General features: G+C 42.9%; 1 protein-coding gene and 1 long non-coding RNA gene across 3 annotated transcripts in view; one reads left to right on the top strand and one right to left on the bottom strand.

Annotated features, from left to right (window-relative positions):
• The window catches only part of USP7 (ubiquitin specific peptidase 7), a 507,717-nt gene that overhangs the window by 422,101 nt on the left and 58,686 nt on the right, over positions 1-26,930 (bottom strand). For both annotated transcript variants that reach the window (XM_040356967.1, XM_040356966.1), the window contains exon 2: positions 8,590-8,694. In XM_040356967.1, coding sequence (XP_040212901.1) covers positions 8,590-8,694 — 105 coding nt within the window. The remainder of the gene's footprint in view (positions 1-8,589; positions 8,695-26,930) is intronic.
• On the top strand, positions 14,946-15,617 carry LOC120943593. Its single transcript, XR_005750312.1, has 3 exons — positions 14,946-15,138; positions 15,238-15,435; positions 15,577-15,617. It is a non-coding gene; the product is annotated as an uncharacterized LOC120943593 (long non-coding RNA).

The following is a 26,930-nucleotide window of genomic DNA, read 5'->3' as shown; positions in this document are numbered from 1 at the left end:
CAATATACAAAAACAATAAAGTGGCGCTAGAAAATAATAGTGTGAAAAATGTTAAAACAAACTGAATAATATAACACTGTGAACAAATGGAAAGTCCATATATGAAAAATCAAAAGGCTGTGGGTCGTTGAAGAGATGCACCGCCTGTGAATGGTCACCTATGATGGACAATTTAAAAACACCACGGTGGAAAAAAATTGAATATGTGAAGAGATGACCACCACCAGAAGGGGAGGCTTACCAGAGATATTGAACCCTATTAAGCATACCCCTAAAGGGTGAATATAAGCTGTTAAATGAGTTGATGGAACCACATCAATCGGATCCGGATACACAAAGAAAACGATGGCTTGAACACATCACTTTAAACCAGAGCGGAGGGGGTTGACAGCGTCTTGATAATGACTCCCAAGAGGTCAAACCGTATCCAAAATACATAAAAGAAAACGAAGTCTCATAGTGTAATACCGTAATACTGATGAAATTTATTAACGGTTAAAAACACTTACAGTTCTGTTGAAAACAAAGGGCATCAATAAAAGGTGGCGCATGGCAGCAGCAGAGTCCTGACGCGTTTCGCAATAGTTTGCATCATCTGGATCATTATAGAGTCCCCCATAAATGGATATATAAATGGCGGGGCTGTTCTACATTTATATATCTATTTATGGGCGACTCTATAATTTCATGTATTAGCACCGTCATCCACTGGTGACAGGTTGCTGATGGTCCGTTATTACACTACATTGATTGTGAAATGGCCATAACACAACATGGTGGTGCAGTGTCCCCATACATAACAATCAGAGAGTTTCCCTGTCTGGTGACACAATTATGAGCCATGTTACTTTCTGCTGATTTATAAAATGTTGCAGATCATTCAGAGTTGCATTATGTCGTAGTATGCAATGTCTTCATTTGTGAATCCACTTATGGGGAATTTTATAGCTTCAAGTACGAGGGCTACTATACATAGGTGGCAGTCTGTTGATGCTCTATCATGGCGCTTTATCGAGTGTGAATTATTCATAATATACCGCGATGGTGTAGTGTCCCCACACACACCAATTAGAGAGTTTCCCGGTTTGGTGACACAGTATAAGTCATGCTGTCTCTTGCTGAACTATAAAGTGTTGCAGAATATTTGCTTTGATTAACATGACATATGCACTATGTTGAGATTTACTGTACGTGTTGCATGTGATATCGGTATTTAATGCATATTAGATTGGAGATCTATTGCTTTTTTGCTTTTTTATTTATATGTTTGTTACAATGCATACTTGTTACATCATATCCTGTTCCAGGGCACCACCCTGTTGGGGGAGGGCCCTGTAACCATTATGTGTATTTAAGCAAGCAATGTGGGGGTGCATCTTTATGCCCCTGTTGAAGGCTTACTGAGCCGAAACACGTCGGGTATTGCCATTGAGCACCCCACATTGCTACCCTTGAACGTGATTCACTTTTATCTTTGTCATATTTATGACTTTTACAAATAAACCTTTTGGTTTTAATTGACCTGCACTATTGGAGTTCCTTTTTCCATTTTTATATCATCCATCCTATGGCTTCTTTGGAGCTCTAGCTACGTCCTCTGCCTACATCTCCTGATCGATGGTCCAAAGATCGTATTCAGAGCCTGTGGCATTGATGCAATACATCATTCAAGCACTGCTGGTTCCTGTTGTCCATTCCATTGGAGTTTCAGTCCTGCACATGATCTAAGTCCGGTTTTCAGTGGTCCCGGCTTCCAAAGACCACAATGTCTGGCTGACTCTTTGCTGTACAGTAGTAGAGTTCAACACCATCTGGTAAGCGTGTTTTACCCATTTCATACCTTGATGTGATTGTGATCTTCACGGGGTTCTACAGACAACTTGTACACCTGTTGCATCTTAATTACTGGATAGCAGCTCACCTGTTTTCCTGCACCAATCACTCCATTGATGTTCACTCATCTTCAAAATATAGACTTTAATGCTCTTTTTTTTGTATATTGAGCACTGTTTGAGCTACTTTTCATCCATGCCAATGGTTTACATATATGCTCTTACACCATGAGAGTTGTTACCTTACTTGGTACTATATATTTTTGAGTTTGTTAGCGCTACATTTTTTGTTAATAATCAGAGGGATTCCCAAATGACTGGATATTGGGGCGTCAGCTTTTTGTTGGCCACAAGATGGCAGGGCAGCGCACAGTTCCTCAGAGAAAAAGAGATAAACATTTTATATGAAAATTTCAACATGAATATACATACATAGTTTATTTAACAATTTATATAGCACAATAATTCAATAAATTACTTTTATATAATAAAGGTCCATTCACAATTTTTACACGGGCATATTCTAACCGGGAAAGCTAAATAGCCCCTGACAGAGTTGAAACATACAGATACACATAATTCAAAAAATAAAAATAAATAAATAATAAAAATATAGAAAAAAGAAGAAAGAAAAAAGGAGAACCGACATACAGGTACAAGAGAGAACTAACATAGAAGGGGGGAAGGAAGGGGAGGGAAGATACACATGGAGGACAGATAGTACATAATTGGTCATCTCCAATAAAAACAAGAACAGAGCGACAATCTACACACGCAATTCACATCCCTGTTGGTACCAAGGGAAAGGGGAAGGGGAGGCGGAGGGACAAAGGGGGATGGAAGGAGTGAGTGGAGCAATGACTCTTGGAGGTACATGTATAGGTGCCAATTGACTAGAATGAAACAGAAATTACAGCGAAAGCAGATCACAAAAAGGACTTGAAACTTATATATTCATTCAAACCCGGATACCGGGTAGCATTCAATAATTGGATCCACTTGGTCTCCAATTGCAAAAGTGTGCGGTCAATGCCACCACCTCTCGCATGTTCAGGAACATGCTCGAGTGCGGTGAATTTGATCATCTCGAGCGCAAAATCATGCTCCTTACCGACATGACGACTAATAGCCATCGTCATAAGTCACTTGCGCATGGGGTCAACATGGTCCTTGATACGTACATAGAAAGGTCTTTTAGTTTTTCCTACATAGAAGCAACCACATAAACATTTGGCGAAATATACCACTCCAATGGTTTGACAGGTAACCCTGTGACGAACAGAGTGTGTCTTGCCATTCGGGAGGGGAGTAGTTGCACCACTTAAAATAAATTCACAGATACTGCATTTCTTGCAAGGGAAAGTTCCCATTTGGCATTCAACTTTTTTTCCAAAAGGATTGTAGTGACTATGGACCAGTTGGTCTCTCAAAGAGGGCGCACGTCGGTAAGTAATGTCCGGTCGATTTTGGACATACTTAACAACAGTGCCGTCTGCCAAAAGTAATGGCCAAAATTGTTCCAAAATGCCTCTAAACTGGGAATGGTGTTTAGAATACTGTGTAATAACACGAGTTGGTTGCAGAGTACTTTTAGTTTTAGTTGAGAAGATCAATTCCTGTCGGTTTTGCTGGGCAGCTCTATTGTAGGCTTTTTTAAGGATTTTGTGGCTGTATCCTCTATCCCTAAGACGATGATATAGACTCTTTGCAGCTATCTCAGTCATTTTTTTTGTGCACAATTTCTTTTAAGTCGTGTATATACTGACTGTAAGGAATACTTTTTATGAGGGAATAGGGATGGCCACTAGAGGCATGAAGGATGGTGTTGCCTGATGAGGGTTTCCGATACAGAGAGGAATAGATGCAGCCATCCAAGTCAACATAGATTTTAAGATCCAAAAAATTGATGCATTTTTGATTGCATTCCATGGTGAATTTCAACTTAAAAGAAATTGTGCACAAAAAAAAATGACTATGAGATAGCTGCAAAGAGTCTATATCATCGTCTTAGGGATAGAGGATACAGCCACAAAATCCTTAAAAAAGCCTACAATAGAGCTGCCCAGCAAAACCGACAGGAATTGATCTTCTCAACTAAAACTAAAAGTACTCTGCAACCAACTTGTGTTATTACACAGTATTCTAAACACCATTCCCAGTTTAGAGGCATTTTGGAACAATTTTGGCCATTACTTTTGGCGGACGGCACTGTTGTTAAGTATGTCCAAAATCGACCGGACATTACTTACCGACGTGCGCCCTCTTTGAGAGACCAACTGGTCCATAGTCACTACAATCCTTTTGGGAAAAAAAAGTTGAATCCCAAATGGGAACTTTCCCTTGCAAGAAATGCAGTATCTGTGAATTTATTTTAAGTGGTGCAACTACTCCCCTCCCGAATGGCAAGACACACCCTGTTCGTCACAGGGTTACCTGTCAAACCATTGGAGTGGTATATTTCGCCAAATGTTTATGCGGTTGCTACTATGTAGGAAAAACTAAAAGACCTTTCTATGTACGTATCAAGGACCATGTTGACCCCATGCGCAAGCGACTTATGACGACGGCTATTAGTCGTCATGTCGGTAAGGAGCATGATTTTGCGCTCGAGATGATCAAATTCACCGCACTCGAGCATGTTCCTGAACATGCGAGAGGTGGTGGCATTGACCGCACACTTTTGCAATTGGAGACCAAGTGGATCCAATTATTGAATGCTACCCGGTATCCGGGTTTGAATGAATATATAAGTTTCAAGTCCTTTTTGTGATCTGCTTTCGCTGTAATTTCTGTTTCATTCTAGTCAATTGGCACCTATACATGTACCTCCAAGAGTCATTGCTCCACTCACTCCTTCCATCCCCCTTTGTCCCTCCGCCTCCCCTTCCCCTTTCCCTTGGTACCAACAGGGATGTGAATTGCGTGTGTAGATTGTCGCTCTGTTCTGTTTTTTATTGGAGATGACCAATTATGTACTATCTGTCCTCCATGTGTATCTTCCCTCCCCCCTTCTATGTTAGTTCTCTCTTGTACCTGTATGTCGGTTCTCCTTTTTTCTTTTTTCTATATTTATTTTTATTATTTATTTTTTTATTTTTTGAATTATGTGTATCTGTATGTTTCAACTCTGTCAGGGGCTATTTAGCTTTTCTGGTTATAATATACCTGTGTAAAAATTGTGAATGGACCTTTATTATATAAAAGTAATTTTTTGAATTATTGTGCTATATAAAAATTGTTAAATAAACTATGTATGTATATTCATGTTGAAATTTTCATATAAAATGTTTATCTCTTTTTCTCCGATTGAGGAACTGTGCGCTGCCCTGCCATCTTGTGGCCAACAAAAAGCTGACACCCCAATATCCAGTCATTTGGGAATCCCTCTGATTGGTTGCTTTCTGGTCCCCTTGGTCTCTGGCAATTGACTCTGATGCCTTTCACCGTTGTCCCCTGCTGTGGTCACTAGGGGCGCCATCTGCTTGGCCATATGGACACACAAGGGCCTCTTTTTGAGTGCCCACCTTTTGCATTGGCGCATTTTCGCCGTTCTTCCATCTGCCCAATTGCCGCTGGTCCCTACTAGCCCTGTGTGCATGGGAATCCCCCTCTTTTTATTGTCTCCGGGGATTCCTGGCACGCATGTCCGTCCTGATTCCATTGTGGATGACTGATCCCCGCCCACCATCCGCGTCACGATATGACGACGCCTGGGGATTCTGGGTGTTGTAGGCTAGGCGGGTTTTTTTGGCCTCTGGCGCATGCGCCGTTATGCTGCATGTGTCCACGCACGCCCGATGACGTCAGACGCTCGGGCGGGGGGGGGGTATATAAGGAGCCAGCGCTTCCCATCATGTCTGCTGCACTGAACCGAGGCACAGCTCCCACGACCTGCACATCCAGGTAAACTGCCATTACCACGCCTCACTATATGGGGGCCCGTCCTGCTTGATCCTTTAATTGTCTAGCATTACTCTCTTTATGGCCATTTTACACTCTGGCTGCTCTATGCTTTTTCTATGTACACTTCCTGTCTTTATTATCTGCTGTAAAGATCAACCCCTAGTGGTGATTGGTGTGATTTATTTTCATACCTAAATACAATGTATAAAATAGTAAAAAAAAATTCTCTTTTCTTTTTATTTATATATTTTCTATAAATAAAAAATTCTATTTTTTTTTTGAAGAGTGTGTGATCGGGCATATCTCCTCCTTTCAGTGACTAAATAAGACGAGGCTCTTTGGCTGCGTTGTGCGTCAGAGCTTTGCCTTATGCAGTAAGTGTAATTTTCTTTTTCTCTTTTTTCTTTAGTAATTTATTAACTTTTTTACCTGTTTGGAACTTGATACTCATTAGGTGCTATCTGTTCCCTTTAGCTTGGTCCCTAATTCCCTCCCTATGGTCAGGCATCTGCCCTTACGCAGCACGGGTACCGCGGTGAGGTGTGTCTCTAGCCCTTGTGGGTTGAGCCGTTCTCGGGGCCTTGGGGTCACCCAGGATCGGTGTCAGTCTTCACTTTTATCCGGGATGTCAGGTCAGCGTACAGCCTCTTCAAAGAAGTATTGTGTATTATGTTGTTTAAATACATAAAGTGATTGTATTATGTATAAAATCCTTACTTGCTGTTTTCTATCTTGCTCAGAGCTGGTTACATAATTCTGGTCGCTTTCAGAACCCCTGAAGAAGTCAACGGCGAAATATATTGGGTCAAGTAACATCTCAAATCGACCAGTTGCTCAACTTTGGGGAATTCCAGCACCCCAAAAAACATCCGATTTTTTATACAATTGTTTTTAAAATCATGTATTGTATGAAATCCAAAAACTGATATATTTTAATAAATTACTATAAAATTTCATTACCTAGAATTTACTTTATTAAGCACCGTCAACATCCCATTCCTCCCTTTGTTTTCAACTAATATACCCAGGGATGAGGTGCGATTTATATAAATGTGAGTGATTGGATCACACTCCACCTTTTCTCAACTGTACAAATCTTTAGTAAGACCTCATCTGGAATATGCAGTTCAGTTTTGGGCACCAGTTCTCAAAAAAGATATTGGGGAACTGGAGAAAGTGCAGAGAAGGGCAACCAAACTGATAAGAGGCATGGAGGAGCTCAGCTATGAGAAAATATTAGAGGAACTGAATTTATTCACTCTTGAGAAGGAGAATAAGAGGGGATATGATCAACATGTACAAATATATAAGGGGTCCATATGGTGAACTTGGTTTTGAGTTATTCACTATACGGTCAACACTGACGACAAGGGGGCACTTTTTACATCTAGAGGAAAAGATTTAAATCTCCAAATACGGAAAGGTTTCTTCACAGTAAGAGCTGTGAAAATGTGGAACAGACTTCCTCCAGAGGTGGTTCTGGCCAGCTCAGTAGATTGTACATTTAGGAAAGTATCCAGGCCTTTTCTTAAAGCAGAGTATAACTGAGTACCAAGATTTGTAGGTAAAGTTGATCCAGGGTAAATCAGATTGCCTCTCGGGGGGATCAGGAAGGAATTTTTTCCCCTGCTGTAGCAAATAGTATCATGCTCTGCTGTTATTTTTTTGCCTTCCTCTGGATCAACTGTGGGTATGGAGTTGGGTGTATGGGATTGTACATTTATTTTATTTGTTTATTTTTTGTGGTTGAACTGGATGGACTTGTGTCTTATCAACCTAACTATGTAACTATGTTATAAAAAAAATCCCAAGCTTTGAAAAGCTTATGGAGCACTGTTTAACCCATCATCTGAAAATGGAAAGCATACGACAACTGCAAACCTACAAAGACATGGCTCGCACACTTAAACTGACAGGCCGGGCAAGAAGAGCATTAAATCAAAAAAAGCAGCCAATATGCCCATGGTAACTCTGGGGGAGCAAAAGAGATCCACAGCTCAGGTGGGAGAATCTGTCCACAGGACAACAATTAGTCGTGCTTTCCACATATCTAGCCTTTACGGAAGTAGTGGCAAGAAGAAAGCCATAAGAAGTCCTGTTTGCAGTTTGCGAGAAGCAATGTGGGGGACACAGCAAACATGTGGAAGAAGCTTCTCTGGTCAGACAAGACCGAAATTTAACTTTTTAGCCTAAAAGCAAAATGCTATGTGTGGCAGAAAACCAACACTGCACATCATCCTGAACACACCATCTCATGAATCATGGTGGTGGCGGCAGCATCATGTTTTGGGGTTGCTTTTCTTCAGCATGGAGTTGGTCGGAGTTGATTGGAAGATGAATGGAGCCAAATACAGAGCAATCTTTGAAAAAACCTGTTCACCTTCCAGCAGGACAACGGCCCTAAACATACAGCCAGAGCTACAATGGAAAGTTTTATATCAAAGCATATTCATGTGTTAGAATGGCCCAAAGTCCAGACCAAGTGCAATTGAGATTCCGAAAGAGCTTGAGCGATTTTGCAAAGAAGAATGGGCAAAACATTCACTCTAGTGCAAAGCTGGAAGAGACATACCTAAACAGACTTGTAGCTGTAATTGCAGTGAAAGACGGTTCTACAAAGTATTGACTCGGAGGGGGTTGAAAACAAATGCATGCCACTCTTTTCAGATATTTACTTTACAATTATGTTTGTCTATCACATAAAATCACAATAAAATACATTCACGTTTTTGGTTGCAACATGGCAAATTTCAAAGGGTATGAATACTTTTTGAAGGCACTGTAATGCTTATTTTCAAATGTTGAATGCAAATATGTAATGTGCGATTACTGCACACCTTTTTAAAAAACTTACCATCTTCCATATCCTCTTCTGCATTATTGTGGCCATCTGCCATAGCAACATTCCCATTTATTACTGGATTAGGAGTGATTCTTGGTGGGTCATCAGCATCTCCAGCTAAAGAAGAAGCAAATAGTCATCCTATTAACTATATAATACATCCTTACGCAGCATACCACAGAGAAAATACCACAATTTATCAAACCAATTGTACACAATAAAAACCTTTTTTTCATAAAAAGTTACAATTTATAAGAACCAGTCAAAAAAGGGGTTTATCCTTGCTGCCTGAAATCAGCGATTTCTGTACTGACTCAAGCAACTCCTCCTCTCAGCTCCTGTGTCATTCTCTGAAGGCTCTAAATTTTGACACCGCAATGCCTCCTGACAGGACAGTGATGCCCAATAGAGAAATAGAGTTACCGCTCCAGATGGATGTTATACCAGTGTCCTCAGAAAATATCCCAGGTGACGGCAATGTGCAAGGCAAAAATAGAGAAAATATGTGGACAGTCGCACTCCGGAAAAAACCTTAAGCGGTTGCCTTTATTTGTAAAAAATGTTAAAACACTACAAATCACAGCAAAATAGGGGATAAATGCAGCAGACGCATTTCGCACTATTGACTAGTGCTTAGTCATAGCTAGCATATACAGGGAGTGCAGAATTATTAGGCAAATTAGTATTTTGACCACATCATCCTCTTTATGCATGTTGTTCTCACTCCAAGCTGTATAGGCTCGAAAGCCTACTACCAATTAAGCATATTAGGTGATGTGCATCTCTGTAATGAGAAGGTGTGTGGTCTAATGACATCAACACCCTATATCAGGTGTGCATAATTATTAGGCAACTTCCTTTCCTTTGGCAAAATGGGTCAAAAGAAGGACTTGACAGGCTCAGAAAAGTCAAAAATAGTGAGATATCTAGCACTCTTAAAATTGCAAAGCTTCTGAAGCGTGATCATCGAACAATCAAGCGTTTCATTCAAAATAGTCAACAGGGTCGCAAGAAGCGTGTGGAAAAACCAAGGCGCAAAATAACTGCCCATGAACTGAGAAAAGTCAAGCGTGCAGCTGCCAAGATGCCATTTGCCACCAGTTTGGCCATATTTCAGAGCTGCAACATCACTGGAGTGCCCAAAAGCACAAGGTGTGCAATACTCAGAGACATGGCCAAGGTAAGAAAGGCTGAAAGACGACCACCACTGAACAAGACACACAAGCTGAAACGTCAAGACTGTGCCAAGAAATATCTCAAGACTGATTTTTCTAAGGTTTTATGGACTGATGAAATGAGAGTGAGTCTTGATGGGCCAGATGGATGGGCCCGTGGCTGGATTGGTAAAGGGCAGAGAGCTCCAGTCCGACTCAGACGCCAGCAAGGTGGTGGCGGAGTACTGGTTTGGGCTGGTATCATCAAAGATGAGCTTGTGGGGCCTTTTCGGATTGAGGATGGAGTCAAGCTCAACTCCCAGTCCTACTGCCAGTTTCTGGAAGACACCTTCTTCAAGCAGTGCTACAGGAAGAAGTCTGCATCCTTCAAGAAAAACATGATTTTCATGCAGGACAATGCTCCAGCACACGCGTCCAAGTACTCCACAGCGTGGCTGGCAAGAAAGGGTATAAAAGAAGAAAAACTAATGACATGGCCTCCTTGTTCACCTGATCTGAACCCCATTGAGAACCTGTGGTCCATCATCAAATGTGAGATTTACAAGGAGGGAAAACAGTACACCTCTCTGAACAGTGTCTGGGAGGCTGCGGTTGCTGCTGCACGCAATGTTGATGGTGAACAGATCAAAACACTGACAGAATCCATGGATGGCAGGCTTTTGAGTGTCCTTGCAAAGAAAGGTGGCTATATTGGTCACTGATTTGTTTTTGTTTTGTTTTTGAATGTCAGAAATATATATTTGTGAATGTTGAGATGTTATATTGGTTTCACTGGTAAAAATAAATAATTGAAATGGGTATATATTTTTTTTTTGTTAAGTTGCCTAATAATTATGCACAGTAATAGTCACCTGCACACACAGATATCCCCCTAAAATAGCTAAAACTAAAAACAAACTAAAAACTACTTCCAAAAATATTCAGCTTTGATATTAATTAGAGGTCGACCGATATATCGGCCGGCCGATATATCGGGCCGATATTCAGTCATTTTGGAGAAATCGGCATCGGCCGATTATTATCCAAATGTGGCCGATATTTAGCAGATCTGCATCAGCAGAGTGTGGAGAAGGAAGGAGGAACATGGGGTTCCCCCTCCCTTCTCCACACTGTCTGCAGAGCAGTGCCGTGTGTGTGAAGGAGAATGGAGCTGTCGGGCTGATGTCGGGGTGGGCGGGACCCGGGGTGGGCGGGACTCAGCTGTCCAACACCAGCCAATGGGATGAGATCATTGGCTGGATAGCTGCTGGGTCCCGCCCACCTCCAACATCACGATGAATCTGAGCTCCTCTCTCTCTCTGCTCTCACAGTTTCACAGCACATAATGTAGCTGAATGTGTGAAACTCTCTCTTCATACAGTTTCACAATTGCTGCAGAGAGAGAGAGGAGCTCAGATTTGTTGCGATGTTGAAGGTGGGCGGGACCCGGGGTGGGCGGGACTCAGCAGCTATCCAGCCAATGATCTCATCCCATTGGCTGGTGGACAGCTGAGCCCTGCCCAACCCGGGTCCCGCCCACCTTCAACATCGCAATGAATCTGAGCTCCTTTCTCTCTGCAGCAGTTGTGAAACTGTATAGAGAGTTTCACACATTATCCGCTACATTATGTGCTGTGAAACCTGCCAGTGCCATCTGCTAATGCCAAGCCGGCCAGTGCCACCTGCCAATGCCATGCCAACTAGTGCCACCTGCCAATGCCAACTAGTGCCATCTGTTAATGCCATCCAGTGCCACCTGTCAATGCCATCCAGTGCCACCTGCCAGTGGCAACGCCATCCAGTGCCACCTGCCAATACCATCCAGTGCCACCTGCTAATGCCATCTAGTGCCATCCAGTGCCACCTGGCATTGCCAATGCCATCCAGTGCCACCTGCCAATGCCATCCAGTGCCATCTGCCAGTGCCATCCAGTGCCACCTGCTAGTGCCAACTAGTGCCACCTGCCAAGGCCATCCAGTGCCACCTGCCAATTAGTGCCACCTGCCAGTGCCAACCAGTGCCATCTGCCAGTGCTAACTATTGCCAATTAGTGCCACCTGCCAGTACCATCCAGTGCCACATGCCAATTAGTGCCACCTGCCAGTGCCAATTAGTGCCACCTGCCAGTGCCAATTAGTGCCACCTGCCAGTGCCAATTAGTGCCACCTGCCACTGCCACCTTAGTGCCACGTGCCAACCAGTGCCACCTGCCAGTGCCATTCAGTGCCACCTGCCAATCAGTGCCATCTGCTTTTGCCAATTGGTTCCATCCAGTGCAATCTGCCAGTGCCAATTAGCGCCACCTGCCAAAAAAAAAAAAATCGGCCTAAAATATCGGCCGCAAAAATCGGCATCATATATCGGCCATCGGCCGCCCCAAATTCTAAATATCGGCATCGGTATCGGCCAGAGAAAAACCCATATCGGTCGACCTCTAATATTAATGATTTTTTTGGGTTCATTGAGAACATGGTTGTTGTTCAATAATAAAATTAATCCTCAAAAATACAACTTGCCTAATAATTCTGCACTCCCTGTATAGAAATGCATATATAGTATCATACAAAAGCCATGTGATCAACAATGACCAATGGTGAATTGTGACCATTCAATAAAATAAATTGAACGATGATTGAAACCACGTGTGTATAGACCTGCATTAAAACAGGGTTTGACAAATTTGCTTGGAATCTTGGAGCCAGCTAAAAAAGTTAGGAGCCAGAAAACGCACCCCGTCCCGACGAGCTTGCGCGCAGAAGCGAACACATACGTGAGCAGCGCCCGCATATGTAAACGGTGTTCAAACCACACATGCGAGGTATCGCCGCAATTGGTAGAGCGAGAGCAATAATTCTAGCCCTACTCTGTAACTCAAAACATGCAACCTGTAGATTTTTTTTAAACGTCGTCTATGAAGATTTTAAAGGGTAAAAGTTTGTCGGCATTCCACGAGCGGACGCAATTTTGAAGCGTGACATGTTGGGTATGAATTTACTCTGCGTAACATTATCTTTCATAATATAAAAAAAAAAAAATGGGGATAACTTTACTGTTGTCTTATTTTTTTATTAAATTGTAATTTGTTCCCAAAAAAGTGCGCTTGTAAGACCGCTGCGCAAATACTATGTGACAGAAAGTATTGCAATGATCGCCATTTTATTCTCTAGGGTGTTAGGATAAAAAATATATATAATGTTTGGGGGTTCTAATTAGAGGGAAGAAGATGGCAGTGAAAATAGTGAAAAACATTAGAATTGCTGTTTAACTTGTAATGCTTAAAGCGGGGGTTCCGCGGGTTATCAATTTTTTTTTTATATATTTTTGCGCTCCTACCTTTAGCACCCCTGCAGCAGTGTGTCCCACTCCTTTAGCCGCCGTAGTCTGTATTCTCGAGGAAACGATATTTTATAAAAACGAGCGATGTGCGTTTCCATTTTAACTGCGGGCACTGTGAAGCCCACAGGGTAGTCTTCCGGGATACGCCGTCAACACTACACGCTTGCTCAGTCACGTGACCCGCGAGATATCGCGGGATTAGAGCACAGCGCGTCTCCTGGGATTCTCAGCACTCACTCCCAGGAGACATGGCATAGCGCTGATCGGGGGAAAAGGATCATACACGCCCACTCCCCGCGGGGAATTTTGATTGACAGGACACAGACGGCAGCAGTACAAAGGTAACAATGGCGATTAAAAAAAAAAAAAACGTTGATTATTTCTTGTCTATGGCTAGTAGTTGACTTCATCCAAAGTGACAATTTAGGGTGAACCTCCGCTTTAACTTGTAATACCAACGGCCTCCACCAGATGGCGCCAGCTTACACATCTGGTGGTAATAACTTGTAATACCAACGGCTCACCACCAGATTTGCCCTCCTTCCAAGCCAAGTCGCCAGGACCCCATTTCTAGTCGCCATGGCGACCTGGCGACCGGGATTTGTCAAGCCCTGCCTTAAAACGTTAACCCATAGCTCGTGAAAAGCATTAAAATGTGAAAGAATTAGGACCAAAGTCCGCGCGTGTGTGTGTGTGTGTAAGGATCCATTCACACGAGGCGGACGATCAGTCCGCAGATCTCCGCTGAGCCGACGGATGACAAGCTCCTCTCTGCTCACTGAGCGGGGGGGGGGGCTTGTCGGGCACTGCTGTCTCCTATGGAGCTATCTGATGAAAATAGACAGCATGTCCGTTTTCATCAGATCTTACCCGATCCGCCATGGACGGATGGGGACGTGCCCCCATACGTCTGTTTTTAGCAGATCGGATGTCAGCGGACATGTCTCCGCTGACATTCAAAGCTCCATAGGGATGCATGGAGCGGCCGTTCGGGACCACCGTCAAAACTGACAGGCGGACCTGAACGGTCCGTCCGTGTGAATGAGGCCTTAATGTAAAGCAATCAAATGTGTGTAAATATATGTCTCACTGTGCGCTGGGTATACAGTGCAATGCACATTGGTCGATAAATGAAACCGTAAATAAAAAGTGATATAACCTACTTGTAACAGTGTGAATATAAATGAAGCAATGATACTTATAACAGTTGAAAAAGATGAATACCTCTAAGTGAGGTGAGATTTTTCGGGCAACCAAAAAAATATTGCGACAACTAGGTCATAAAAATATATAAATTTTAATACATTGGTTTACAGCATAAACATTTCATGACAACATTATTTAAAAAAAATGAAAGATTTCAGGATAGAAAAAATTGTTACTGCTAGAGGATCACCACACATGGACTACTCGGCTCTCTGGAGTGGGTAGTAATTTCCGCCCCTTCTGTGCGGACACTTCTTTATTTTCCCCTGTCCGGTTGTTGAGCGCACTTCATTCGCGTCGCTGTGACGCGCACAGTGGGTGGCTCCATTGTGTGTATTACGTTCATGTCCAGTCATCTGACATCCCGTGCACCTGATTGGGTGCGCTGCTGTCACATGACCTTTTGGGATTCTGTGATCACACTAGACGCCGTGGGTCATGTGCTGTGTGACGCGCAGGATGCGCGTCACCAGCGGCATGTCCACGGTGTCGTGCCCTGATTGATTAGAGCTCGGCCACCTGACGCTGACGTCAGTAGTGGGCGCGCTGTTTGCACGCCAAACATGGGGGATTTGGAGGATAGGAATCACGCTAGTTGAGCCCCAATGTCTATCCACTGCTCCACCCACAACCAATTATCCCATTCAAGGAACAGCTGCTATATCGCCGGAGTGAGTGGATCATCCACACCTGAGGTCCATCATCCTCAAAGTAAGTATAAAGGGAAGTCAGGGGGGTTCCTGTCAGCATTCATTTTCCTCCCTTCCCCTGTTGGAGTTGGAGGTTATTTTGGCTTCTGGTCAAGTTTGGTTTCTATGACTGGAATGGTTGTTCACCTTTATTTGAGCTGATGCACTGGGAGTGGTAAGTACACTTTAGGGAGATTGTTTCTATTTTTGGTCTCACTTTCTAGTGAAGAATCTAATACCCTCCCTGTACATATCTACCTAAATCTCTCCCCAGCCATTACACCTTCTATTGTTCTATGACTGCTGACTCTTTTGTGGAGACTTATGTTACTCCACCCCCCCATGGTTATGGAGTCCTCTGGATTGGGGGATCGTTATGGACATTAAGCATACCATCTGGTTTGGTTGCCCTGATTGCGGCTCACACACAAGCTCCATGGGGATGATCTAGGCGCTCTGTGTCTGGAAAGGGGTGAGTTCCACTTCCTTTTACATATTGAGCTTTCCATCTCTCCCCCCTTTTTTCTACATGCTGCAAATGTCAAAAAACAAATCTTTGGTCACAGGTATATATTTTATATGTATGTTATTATATACCCTTCTTTTGTTTTAGGAAAAACTCTTGCTGCTTTCTATTCCCTGAAGAAAGATGTATTATTGAGACATCTGAAACGCGTCGGATAAATGATCACCTATACCCTTAGCCTAGTCCTGGGGTGTGTGGTGATCCTCTAGCAGTAACAATTTTCTCTATCCTGAAATCTTTCATTTTTTTTAAATAATGTTGTCATTATGAAATGTTTATGCTGTAAACCAATGTATTAAAATTTATATATTTTTATGACCTAGTTGTCGCAATATTTTTTTGGTTGCCCGAAAAATCTCACCTCACTTAGAGGTATTCATCTTTTTCAATTGATACAGAGATGTTGGCAACCTCATGCCTCCATACATGAGCCAAATTCTTTCATGATACTTATAACAAATCTCAAACTATGAGTATATAGTTATTGTAGGTATGTATAATGATAAACCATAACCAAAAAGAAAATTCCACTGTGGACTTATGGGATGTGAAACATATAAACGCATAATCGCTACATGTTGTGCAGACATGCGTTATAAGAAAAGAAAATAAAACAAAAATAAAATGAATGTATATGTATTCTTATGAGAAGTCAACTTCAATAAAGTCAGTCATACTGTGAATATGTTATGAGTAGAATTGTGAAATAAACATGATGCCAGTGTAGTTCCAATAGATAACTTAATTTTGTGCATAGATGTGCATAAAATGATATGCAATGATGAAAAATACATATTATACGTATGCATTAGGGTTGTCCCGATACCACTTTAAGACCGAGTACAAAGTACTGATACGTTTCCCAAGTACTCGCCGATACCGATACTTTTATGTAATCTCATGCGACAATTGCACGTGTCCGTATTTTTTTTTTTTTTTTTACAATGCTCTCCTTTTGGGGGGGGGGGGGAATTGTGGGGACAGTGTCAGTGTGTTTTTTTATTATTTTTTTTTTTTTTTTTTTTTCTTATCAGCCCTGTTGGGGGGGCTATGGTGAGATATCAGGGGTCTTAACGGACCTCTGACATCTCCCCTTTGAGACAAAGGGACTAGGGACACAGATTCCCCAGTACCTTTTTTTCAGCAGCCTCTGCTGCACTGAAAATGAAATGAGAGAAGACAGCGGCTTCTCTTCATTCATTAACTGTGACATCGTAATCACAGGAGGTTACAATGTTTCAGTTATGTGAATGGACAGAGTCAGTGATCACTGACTCTGTCCATTCAGAAAATGAAGGAGCCGGGTTTGCCGACTCCTACCTGCTCTCTCCATCCTGAGATAGCGAGCGAGCGCCAACCGGCTGTCAGACTTTTAAATCTATACAGGGTGATCAGTGCTTGTAACTCCTCCACAGCACTTATCACCCTGACTGCCCAGGTATCGGGTCAAGCATCGGAGCATTTGCCCGAGTACAAGTACTCGGGCAAATGCTTGGTATCGATACCACTATCGGGACAACCCTAGTATGTATAATAATGTAAAATAGTGATGAGTGTAAACACACACAATATCTATCTATCTATGTTTGACAAATTTGCTTGGAATCTAGGAGCCAGCTAAAAAAGTTAGGAGCCAGAAAACGCTCTCCGTCCCGACGAGCTTGCGCGCAGGAGCGAACACATACGTGAGCAGCACCCGCATATGTAAACGGTGTTTAAACCACACATGTGAGGTATCGCCGCGATTGGTAGAGCGAGAGCAATAATTCTAGCTCTAGACCTCCTCTGTAACTCAAAACATGCAACCTGTAGATTTTTTTAAACGTTGCCTATGAAGATTTTAAAGGGTAAAAGTTTGTTGGCATTCCACGAGCGGACGCAATTTTAAAGTGTGACATGTTGGGTATGAATTTACTCGGCGTAACATTATCTTTCATAATATTAAAAAAAAAAAATGGGGATAACTTTACTGTTTTATTAATTTAAAAAAGTAATTTTTTCCCAAAAAAAGTGCGCTTGTAAGACCGCTGCGCAAATACGGCGTGACAGAAAGTATTGCAACGATCGCCATTTTATTCTCTAGGGTGTTAGGATAAAAAATATATATAATGTTTGGGGGTTCTAATTAGAGGGAAGAAGATGGCAGTGAAAATAGTTTAACTTGTAATGCTTAACTTGTAATACCAATGGCTCACCACCAGATGGAGCCAGCTCACAAAAAATACACACACACACACACACACACACACACACACACACAGATGAATATCCAACTCTAATATGGCTACTCATATGCCATACTCTCCTATAATAAAGTGTTGAAATATTAAAATGATCACAGTATATGGTAGTTTTGAAATACAGCAGTTTATTAACTGTAACAGACACATAGTATATGTCATCAATTGTGATCAGTGTAAAGTCAAATATGTGGGTCATACAATCCAGAGACTTGGACTATACGACCATTTGTATGACAGAAAAGAACCACAATACCAATGTGGCAAACCATTGGAATGTCATACATTTTAATATCGTATCTAGCCTGTCTATCCAGGTTGTTGAAAAAGTCACCACTTCAATAAGGAGGAGGGGACAAATTCAGTAAGCAAAGAGAGGTCTATTGGATATTCTTTTTACATACACGGATACCGAAGGGGTTAAACTTTGAATGGGATGTTTCCCATTACTATGACTAAGAAGCGTTTCTAAGGACCTCGCACTTGTGGTTTATCCTCTTTATGTAAGGGTGTTTTTTTTTTTTTTGGCCCCCTTTAATGGGCTTCCTATTTTTGAAGGTAAGAGTTCAACTAACAAACATCAACCAGCCTATCAACATTTTCAGATTCCTCAGTCAAGCTTATTACATTAAAATTTACAAACAAACTTTTTCAATTTTCTTATATAGACAGTTCACAATATATCTACATGTGTTTTACTCATACACTCAACTGGTAGATGGTTTACATACTATGTTTTATTTTCTTATAACACAACACATATCTGCACAACATGTAGCGATTATGCATTTATGTTTCACATCCCATAAGTCCACAGTGGAATTTTCTTTACGTTATGGTTTATCATTTTAAATATAAAAAATCTCATAAACTGAGTAGGTATGCAAGTATTATTGCCTCATTTATATTCACACTGTTACGAGTAGGTTATATCACTTTTTATTTACGGTCTCATATATAGACCAATGTGCGCAACACTGTATAAAACACATTATATTTACACACACACACACACACACACACACACACCTAATTCTCTCACATTTTAATGCTTCAACGTTTTAAGGCATGTCTATACACACACACACACACACACACACACGTGGTTTCAATCATCGATCAATTTTATTGAATGGTCACAATTCATCATTGGTCATTGTTGATCACATGGCTTTTGTATGATACTATATATTTGAAGTGCATTTCTATATATTCTAGCTATGACTAAGCACTAGCAAATAGTGTGAAATGCGTCTGCTGCATTTATCCCCTATTTTGCTGCGATTTGTAGTGTTTTAACATTTTTTACAAATAAAAGGCAACCGTTAAAGGTTTCAGTGCGGCTGTCCACATATTTTTTCCATTTAAGACAGTGATGCGTCACAGGATTCTAGGAAGAAAATGTGTGGGAGTCTTCACAAAATATATTTAGAAACTACAAGATCATTTAGGTTAAGGCCGCTTTCACACAGGCAGACTTTATCGGGTATACCTGGGAAAAAAAAAAAAAAAAAAACAAACACACAGCCATGTCACCCGCCTGCTCAGCTGTGGACAGACTCCCCACAGAGTATGAAAGAGCCCTGAAAAGGAGTAGGCTATACATTTACTGAAATACAATGTGGAATATAATTCTACATTTTGAGCATAGATACAATTTTATTGTGTGGGCAGTTATATGAATTTGATTTTGCCATTATATACTTTGACTTCAGTAAGATGATAGCCAAGGTCTTAGGCTGCATTCACACCTGAGCGAGCGTTTTGTCGCCTGAAGCTCCAAAACGCTAGGAAGGGAAAAAATAGGATTTATTGTACTCGGCATAAAATCCTTTTCTCTGACGACAAGTGGGTTATGTTCCCTGTTTACAGGAGAGGACTAGGCAGAAACATGTTAAATGGTTAAATACATGTTACATTAAGGGCTCTTTCACACTGAGCGGATCCGTATTGATCCGCTCGCCAGTTTGGCTCAACGGGGATTCCTCCGTTAATCCCCGCTGAGCTGTCGGCGGACAGGGCGGTCCCCGCACACAGTGCAGAGACCGCCCTGTCTCTCCTCCGCTCTCCCCTATGGGGAATCGGATGAATACGGACCGTGTGTCCGTATTGATCCATTCCGCCGGACGGAAGAAAAATAGGGTTTTCTTCCGTCCGCAAAAGCGGATGGTTGCGGACGTTAGCGGATGCATCATCCGCTAACGTCTGCAATCCCATAGGGATACATTACAAGTCCGTAAACGGACTTGTAATAAACGGACCGTTTGTCCGTATGTGTGAAAGGGCCCTAACAGAGTTGAACAGGGGGCGGTCCCTCCAGACATAACCCTCCTCACTGCAGAATGCAGCCTCAGTTCGTAACAAGCAGTACAAACCTAAAAAAGGAGGGGTGGGAGCTGTGTCCGTCCATGGACGTCACAGAAAAAGTACTTTACGGTGAGTACAAAAAATCCTATTTTCTCTTATCGTCCATGGACGGACACAGCTCCTTAAGTCTTGACAAGTGGGATGTCCCCAAGCAGTGTCAAAACGAGGGGTGGTAAATATATCAGCAAAATCAATTTTAACTTCACCCCAAAACAAGCAGAGCTCCTCAAACGGAGGAGGTGCAACTTCAAACGGCCGCCTGCAAACGCTAGCAGGCGAAAGAAGCATCAGAAGATGCACTCACAGCAAACCAGGAAATTTTGAAACAAAAACGTGAACGGACAACCAAGTCACCGCCCCGGGAAACAACTGCGACACCGACGTATGAAGTCGGAAAAACCCAGGAAGCACCAGGTGCCCTGGTCGAAATTGCCGCGACCCGAAAAGGGGGGCCCGCCCCCTAAGAGCATAGGCCTGTATGACGGTCTGTCAGATCCACCGAGACAGGGTGGTCGACGAGACCGCCAGGCCCTTTGTGGACCAGACACCGACACAAAAGAGGGTCAGATCTCCAAAAACGAAGCTGTAGCAGGTAGGTACACCCGCAAAGCGCGTACCACGCCTGAAGTATAAAAAGCAACCTCCGTAGGATGCGCCGGCTGAGGGCAAAAGGGATGGACCAAACAATGCCCCTATTCAGGCGAAAGTCCGAGACCACCTTCAGAAGGGAAGATCGCGGGCGCACCACCTAATCCTTATGGAGGATCAAACATGGCGGCTTGCAAAACAAGCCCGCCAGCTCAGAGACCCCTCTAACGGAAGAAAAGGGCCACCTTCCGAGATAGTGTTAAGAGAACATTTCTCTGATGTTTCCAAAAAGGAAGGCTCCTGAGGAACCGAGAGCACCAGAGTCAAAACTCATTGGGAAAGATCGGCCAAGAGGGGAAAGAATATGACAAAACCCCTGCACAAAGAGGTACCCACTAGGGAACGGGCCCCAAAGGGCCACTGAAGATACACAGCAAAGGCTGAACTCTGCCCCCAAACGGTGATTAAAAGCAATTTGAGATCCACTCCAAGCTGTAAAAAACAGCAGGACCCTGGCCATCGAATATGTCCGTGGACGTCACTTCATCTCTTCGCACCAAGAGATGTAGGCCTGCCAGGTGTGACTGTAGATTCTCCTGGAAGAAGACTACCGTGCCCTCAGCATGGTTGAGATGACCGAGTCAGACAGGCCCCGGTCTCTTAAAGTCTGGCTACCAATAGCCATGTTGAGCAAGTCAGTGACTGTACAACAGAAGGAAGTATGGGACCTCGAGACAGGACCTCTCGCCCTGGCAACGGCCAGGGTACCTCCGCTATGAAGCGCCTGAAATCGGTGTACCAAGGACGCCAATGTCAATCTGGAGTGATTAGGAACATCGGGATCCCCTCAGCCTCCACTCTATGGAGCAGCCGAGGAAGCAACACAAAAGGAGGAACGGTATAAGGCTGTCGATGCAGACCCCCACAGGGTCACCAGCGCAACTTACGCGTCAGTACCAGAGCACTAGACCTGGTCACTAACTTCGACACCCTTGCGGTGGAGACGAGCGGCCAGGAGATCCACGAGTGGAAAAAACCAAGGCGAGCCCGGGCCACGCAACGATACAGATCTTCCTGGGCTTGAAACCAGAGGCAACTGCATGCAGGGCAGGCAGTCTACCGCTGAGCTATAATCTCGCCTGCCCTGTGAGACTTACTTCCTGCAAGGGAGCCGAAACACCCCCAGGCACAGAAAAACAGTCACCCTGGTCCAGCATCAGGTGACTCCAGTAGTCCGCCTGCTGGCATACCCATGGTAGACCGAAGCCACGGTCGTGGCGTTGTCGGCTAGAACCTTGCAACCTCCTCCAACACGAGGAGAATCAAAGCCTGATCACCCAAATAGTGGGACAATGAACGGTAGACAGGGTCCACGGCACCCAGGCGGCCTCCCACCTAGGTACTAACCAGGCCTGACCCAGGGTAGCTACCGAGATCAGAAGAGAGCAGGCACATTCAGGGAGTTGTGGCCGTAGGTCCATGCAAGTCCAGCGACTCTGGGCCGACTGAGCCCCCCCAGGGGTCTCCACAACCCGTGAGGCCTGCGTCCGTCGTAAACACCGACCACTGGAAGGAAGAAACAACTTCCCGGGCCGAAGAGCCGGGGATCTCCGTCACCAAATCAGAACTATGACTAGTTGGCGCACCTGAATCTGGCGATTACAGAGACAAGAAATTTCTTACCACCTGGACAGTATTTCCACTTGTCAAGACTTAAGGAGCTGTGTCCGTCCATGGACGATAAGAGAAAATAGGATTTTTTGTACTCACCGTAAAATCCTTTTCTCCGACGTCCATGGATGGACACACAGCTCCTTAAGTGAAAATAAAATAAGATAAAATAAAATTTCTCCTTAGGGCGTTGGGCCCAAAGGGAGCCATACGTCCTTCTCCTTTGCTAGGCAGAACGAAACTGAGGCTGCATGCTGCAGTGAGGAGGGATATGTCTGGAGGGACCGCCCCCTGGGCGGAGCTGTTAATGTAACATGTATTTAACATGTTTCTGCCTAGTCCTCTCCTGTAAAGTGTCCGTCCATAGACGATAAGAGAAAATACATTATTCTCAATGGAGATGGTTCACATCTTTACTCCAAAACGTGTGAAGCTCAAACAAGTTCTGGACCCTTTTGTCGCTCGAATTGTGTATTTGGGCATTTTTCTGTTTTTACATTGGTGACCCTAGACCTGTCCAAAATCGCGATAAATCGCTGTAAAACGCTGCAAATATCGCGGCAAATGCAGTAAAAAAACGCAGCAAAACGCTAAGCTCAGGTGTGAATGCAGCCTTACAGTTGCTGCCCTATCAGCTTTCTGAACTCACTCAAACTTGAGTAAATATGCCAAATAGCACAGCCCAGTGTTTAACCTAACCACTTGACCTCTGGGACCTCTCACTCGTTCAAGACCAGGCCATTTTTCTGATATGGCACTGCGTTAGTATCTGACAATTGCACTGTTGTGCGACACTGTACCCAAATAAAATGTCTTAACCCCCAAAAATGGAGCTTACTTTTGGTAGTATTTGACCACCTTTGCATTTATTTTAATAGCACAAAAAAAATCTCCCTCTTTTTTTCAGTTTAGGCCCATATGTATTCTGCTACATAATATTGGCACGGGGGAAAAATTTAGGGCAGGGTTTGACATTTTCTTGGAATCTAGGAGCCAGAAAACGCGCCCGTCCCGCCAAGTTCGCGCGCAGGCGAACACATACGCGAGTAGCGCCCGCATATGTAAACGGTATTCGAGCGAGAGCAATAATTTGAGCTCTAGACCACCTCTAACTCAAAACATGCAACTTGTAAAAAAAAATTTACGTCGCCTATGGAGATTTAAGGGTAAAAGTTTGTCGGCATTTCAGGAGCGGACGCAATTTTGAAGCGTGACATGTTGGCTATCAATTTACTCGGCATAACCATATCTTTCACAATATAAAAAAAAAAAAACTGGCATAACTTTACTGTTGTCTTATTTAAAAAAGTGTATTTTTCGCCCAAAAAAGTGCGCAAATACAGTGTGACAGAAAGTATTGCAGCGATCGCCATTTTATTCTCTAGGGTGTTAGAATAAAAAAAATATACATTATGTTTATTCCAATTAGAGGGAAGGAAGGAGATGGCAGTGAAAACAGTAAATAAAAAAAATAAAAAAATAAAAACACACACCACACATTTATATATACACATACATACATATATATACACACACACACACACACACACACAGTGCCTTGCGAAAGTATTCGGCCCCCTTGAACTTTGCAACCTTTTGCCACATTTCAGGCTTCCAACAAAGATATAAAACTAATTTTTTTTTAAGAAACAAGTGGGACACAATCATGAAGTGGAACGAAATTTATTGGATATTTCAAACTTTAATAAAAAACTGAAAAATTGGGCGTGCAAAATTATTCAGCCCCTTTACTTTCAGTGCAGCAAACTCTCTCCAGAAGTTCAGTGAGGATCTCTGAATGATCCAATGTTGACCTAAATGACTAATGATGATAAATAGAATCCACCTGTGTGTAATCAAGTCTCTGTATAAATGCACCTGCACTGTGATAGTCTCAGAGGTCCGTTTAAAGCGCAGAGAGCATCATGAAGAACAAGGAACACACCAGGCAGGTCCGAGATACTGTTGTGGAGAAGTTTAAAGCCGGATTTGGATACAAAAAGATTTCCCAAGCTTTAAACATCCCAAGGAGCACCATGCAAGCGATAATATTGAAATGGGAGTATCAGACCACTGCAAATCTACGAAGACCTGGCCGTCCCTCTAAACTTTCAGCTCATACAAGGAGAAAACTGATCAGAGATGCAGCCAGAGGCCCATGATCACTCTGGATGAACTGCAGAGATCTACAGCTGAGGTGGGAGACTCTGTCCATAGGACAACAATCAGTCGTATATTGCACAAATCTGGCCTTTATGGAAGAGTGGCAAGAAGAAAGCCATTTCTTAAAGATATCCATAAAAAATGTTGTTTAAAGTTTGCCACAAGCCACCTGGGAGACACACCAAACATGTGGAAGAAGGTGCTCTGGTCAGATGAAACCAAAATCTAACTTTTTGGCAATAATGCAAAACGTTATGTTTGGCGTAAAAGCAACACAGCTCATCACCCTGAACACACCATCCCCACTGTCAAACATGGTGGTGGCAGCATCATGGTTTCGGCCTGCTTTTCTTCAGCAGGGACAGGGAAGATGGTTAAAATTGATGGGAAGATGGATGGAGCCAAATACAGGACCATTCTGGAAGAAAACCTGATGGAGTCTGCAAAAGACCTGAGACTGGGACGGAGATTTGTCTTCCAACAAGACAATGATCCAAAACATAAAGCAAAATCTACAATGGAATGGTTCACAAATAAACATATCCAGGTGTTAGAATGGCCAAGTCATAGTCCAGACCTGAATCCAATCGAGAATCTGTGGAAAGAACTGAAAACTGCTGTTCACAAACGCTCTCCATCCAACCTCACTGAGCTCGAGCTGTTTTGCAAGGAGGAATGGGCAAAAATTTCATTCTCTCGATGTGCAAAACTGATAGAGACATACCCCAAGCGACTTACAGCTGTAATCGCAGCAAAAGGTGGCGCTACAAAGTATTAACTTAAGGGGGCTGGATAATTTTGCACGCCCAATTTTTCAGTTTGTTAAAAAAGTTTGAAATATCCAATAAATTTCGTTCCACTTCATGATTGTGTCCCACTTGGTGTTGATTCTTCAAAAAAAAAAAAAAAAAAAAAAAAAAATTAGTTTTATATCTTTATGTTTGAAGCCTGAAATGTGTCAAAAAGGTCGCAAAGTTCAAGGGGGCCGAATACTTTCGCAAGGCACTGTAACCAACATGTCACACTTTACTGTAGTTTGCAGTCATTTCACAGATATGCGCAACTTTTAAACACACAGATCCACATCCTGTCAGAGGTGAGGAGACCGATGTGTTCCCAGTACAGAGGAACACAGATCGGTCTCCTCCCCTTGTGAGTCCCCTCCCCCTACAGTTAGAATCACACACTAGGGAACATTTAACCCCTTCAGCACCCCCTAGTGTCAACCCCTTCCCTGCCAGTTACATTTATACAGTAATCAGTGCAGATGTATAGCACTAATCGCTCTATAGATGTGAAGGGTCCCAAAAATGTGTCAAAAGTGTCCGATATGTCCGTCGCAATGTCACAGTAAAAAAAAAAAAAAGTCAGATCGCCGCCAAAAAAATGCAATAAGTCTATTCCCTATTTTGTAGACGCTATAACTTTTGCACAAACCAATCAATGTACGCTTATTGCAAAAAAAAAATCCAAAAATATGAATACATGTTGGAAAAAGGAAAAACAAATTGTTTATAGGATTTTCTTGGGGATATTATAGCAAAAAATATAGAATTTCAAAATTGTCGCTCTATTTTTGTTAATAGTGCAAAAAATAAAAAACACAGAGGTGATCAAATACCACCAAAAGAAAGCTGGATTTGTGAGGAAAAAAAAGAACTTAAATTTTGTTTTGGAGCCATGTCGCACGACCACGCAATTGTCCGTTAAAGCGAAGCAGTGCCAAATCGCAAACCGTGCTCTGGTAAGGAAGAGGGTAAATTCTTCTGGGGCTGAAGTGGTTAAAAAAAAGTCTTTAAAGATTACCAGTTTAGGCTCAATTCACACCTGTAAAAAAGCAGGAGATAATGGGTGTACATTTCCATCCACTATGTGCATTTTAAATTGCAAAGACTTGCGTTAATGTGCATTTTGACATGTACCGACATGCGTTTTAGCATGCATTCTGCATGATCCTATGACATGACATGTTTCTGTTTTTAGGTCTGGGACAAAATTAACAAGGCAAAAGTTTTCTTCTTTAGTTGCATTGACATGCCTTTCATGCAGGGCTCGACAAATCCCGGTCGCCATGGCGACTAGAAATAGCGTCCTGACGAGTGGGGTCTTGGCTTGGAAGGTGGGTGCAGACGAGGCCGCGGCTTCGGCCTAGTCCGCGGAGCGCCTTTTCCCCAGGATTGCGGCGGACTAAGCCCCCACCTCCCCTGCCGCTCGGCCTTGTGAAGTCCCCAGCTCTTTCTTCTGTGAGCTGGCACCATCTGGTGGTGGCCGTTGGTATTACAAGTTAAGCATTACAAGTTAAACAGCAATTCTAATGTCATTTTTCACTATTTTCACTGCCATATTCTTCCCTCTAATTAAAACCCCCAAACATTATATATATTTTTTATCCTAACACCCTAGAGAATAAAA

The sequence above is a fragment of the Rana temporaria genome, chromosome 6 (genome assembly GCF_905171775.1).
Source record: "Rana temporaria chromosome 6, aRanTem1.1, whole genome shotgun sequence".
Classification (NCBI taxonomy): Eukaryota; Metazoa; Chordata; class Amphibia; order Anura; family Ranidae; genus Rana; species Rana temporaria.
This window is presented reverse-complemented; position numbering and strand designations above follow the sequence as displayed.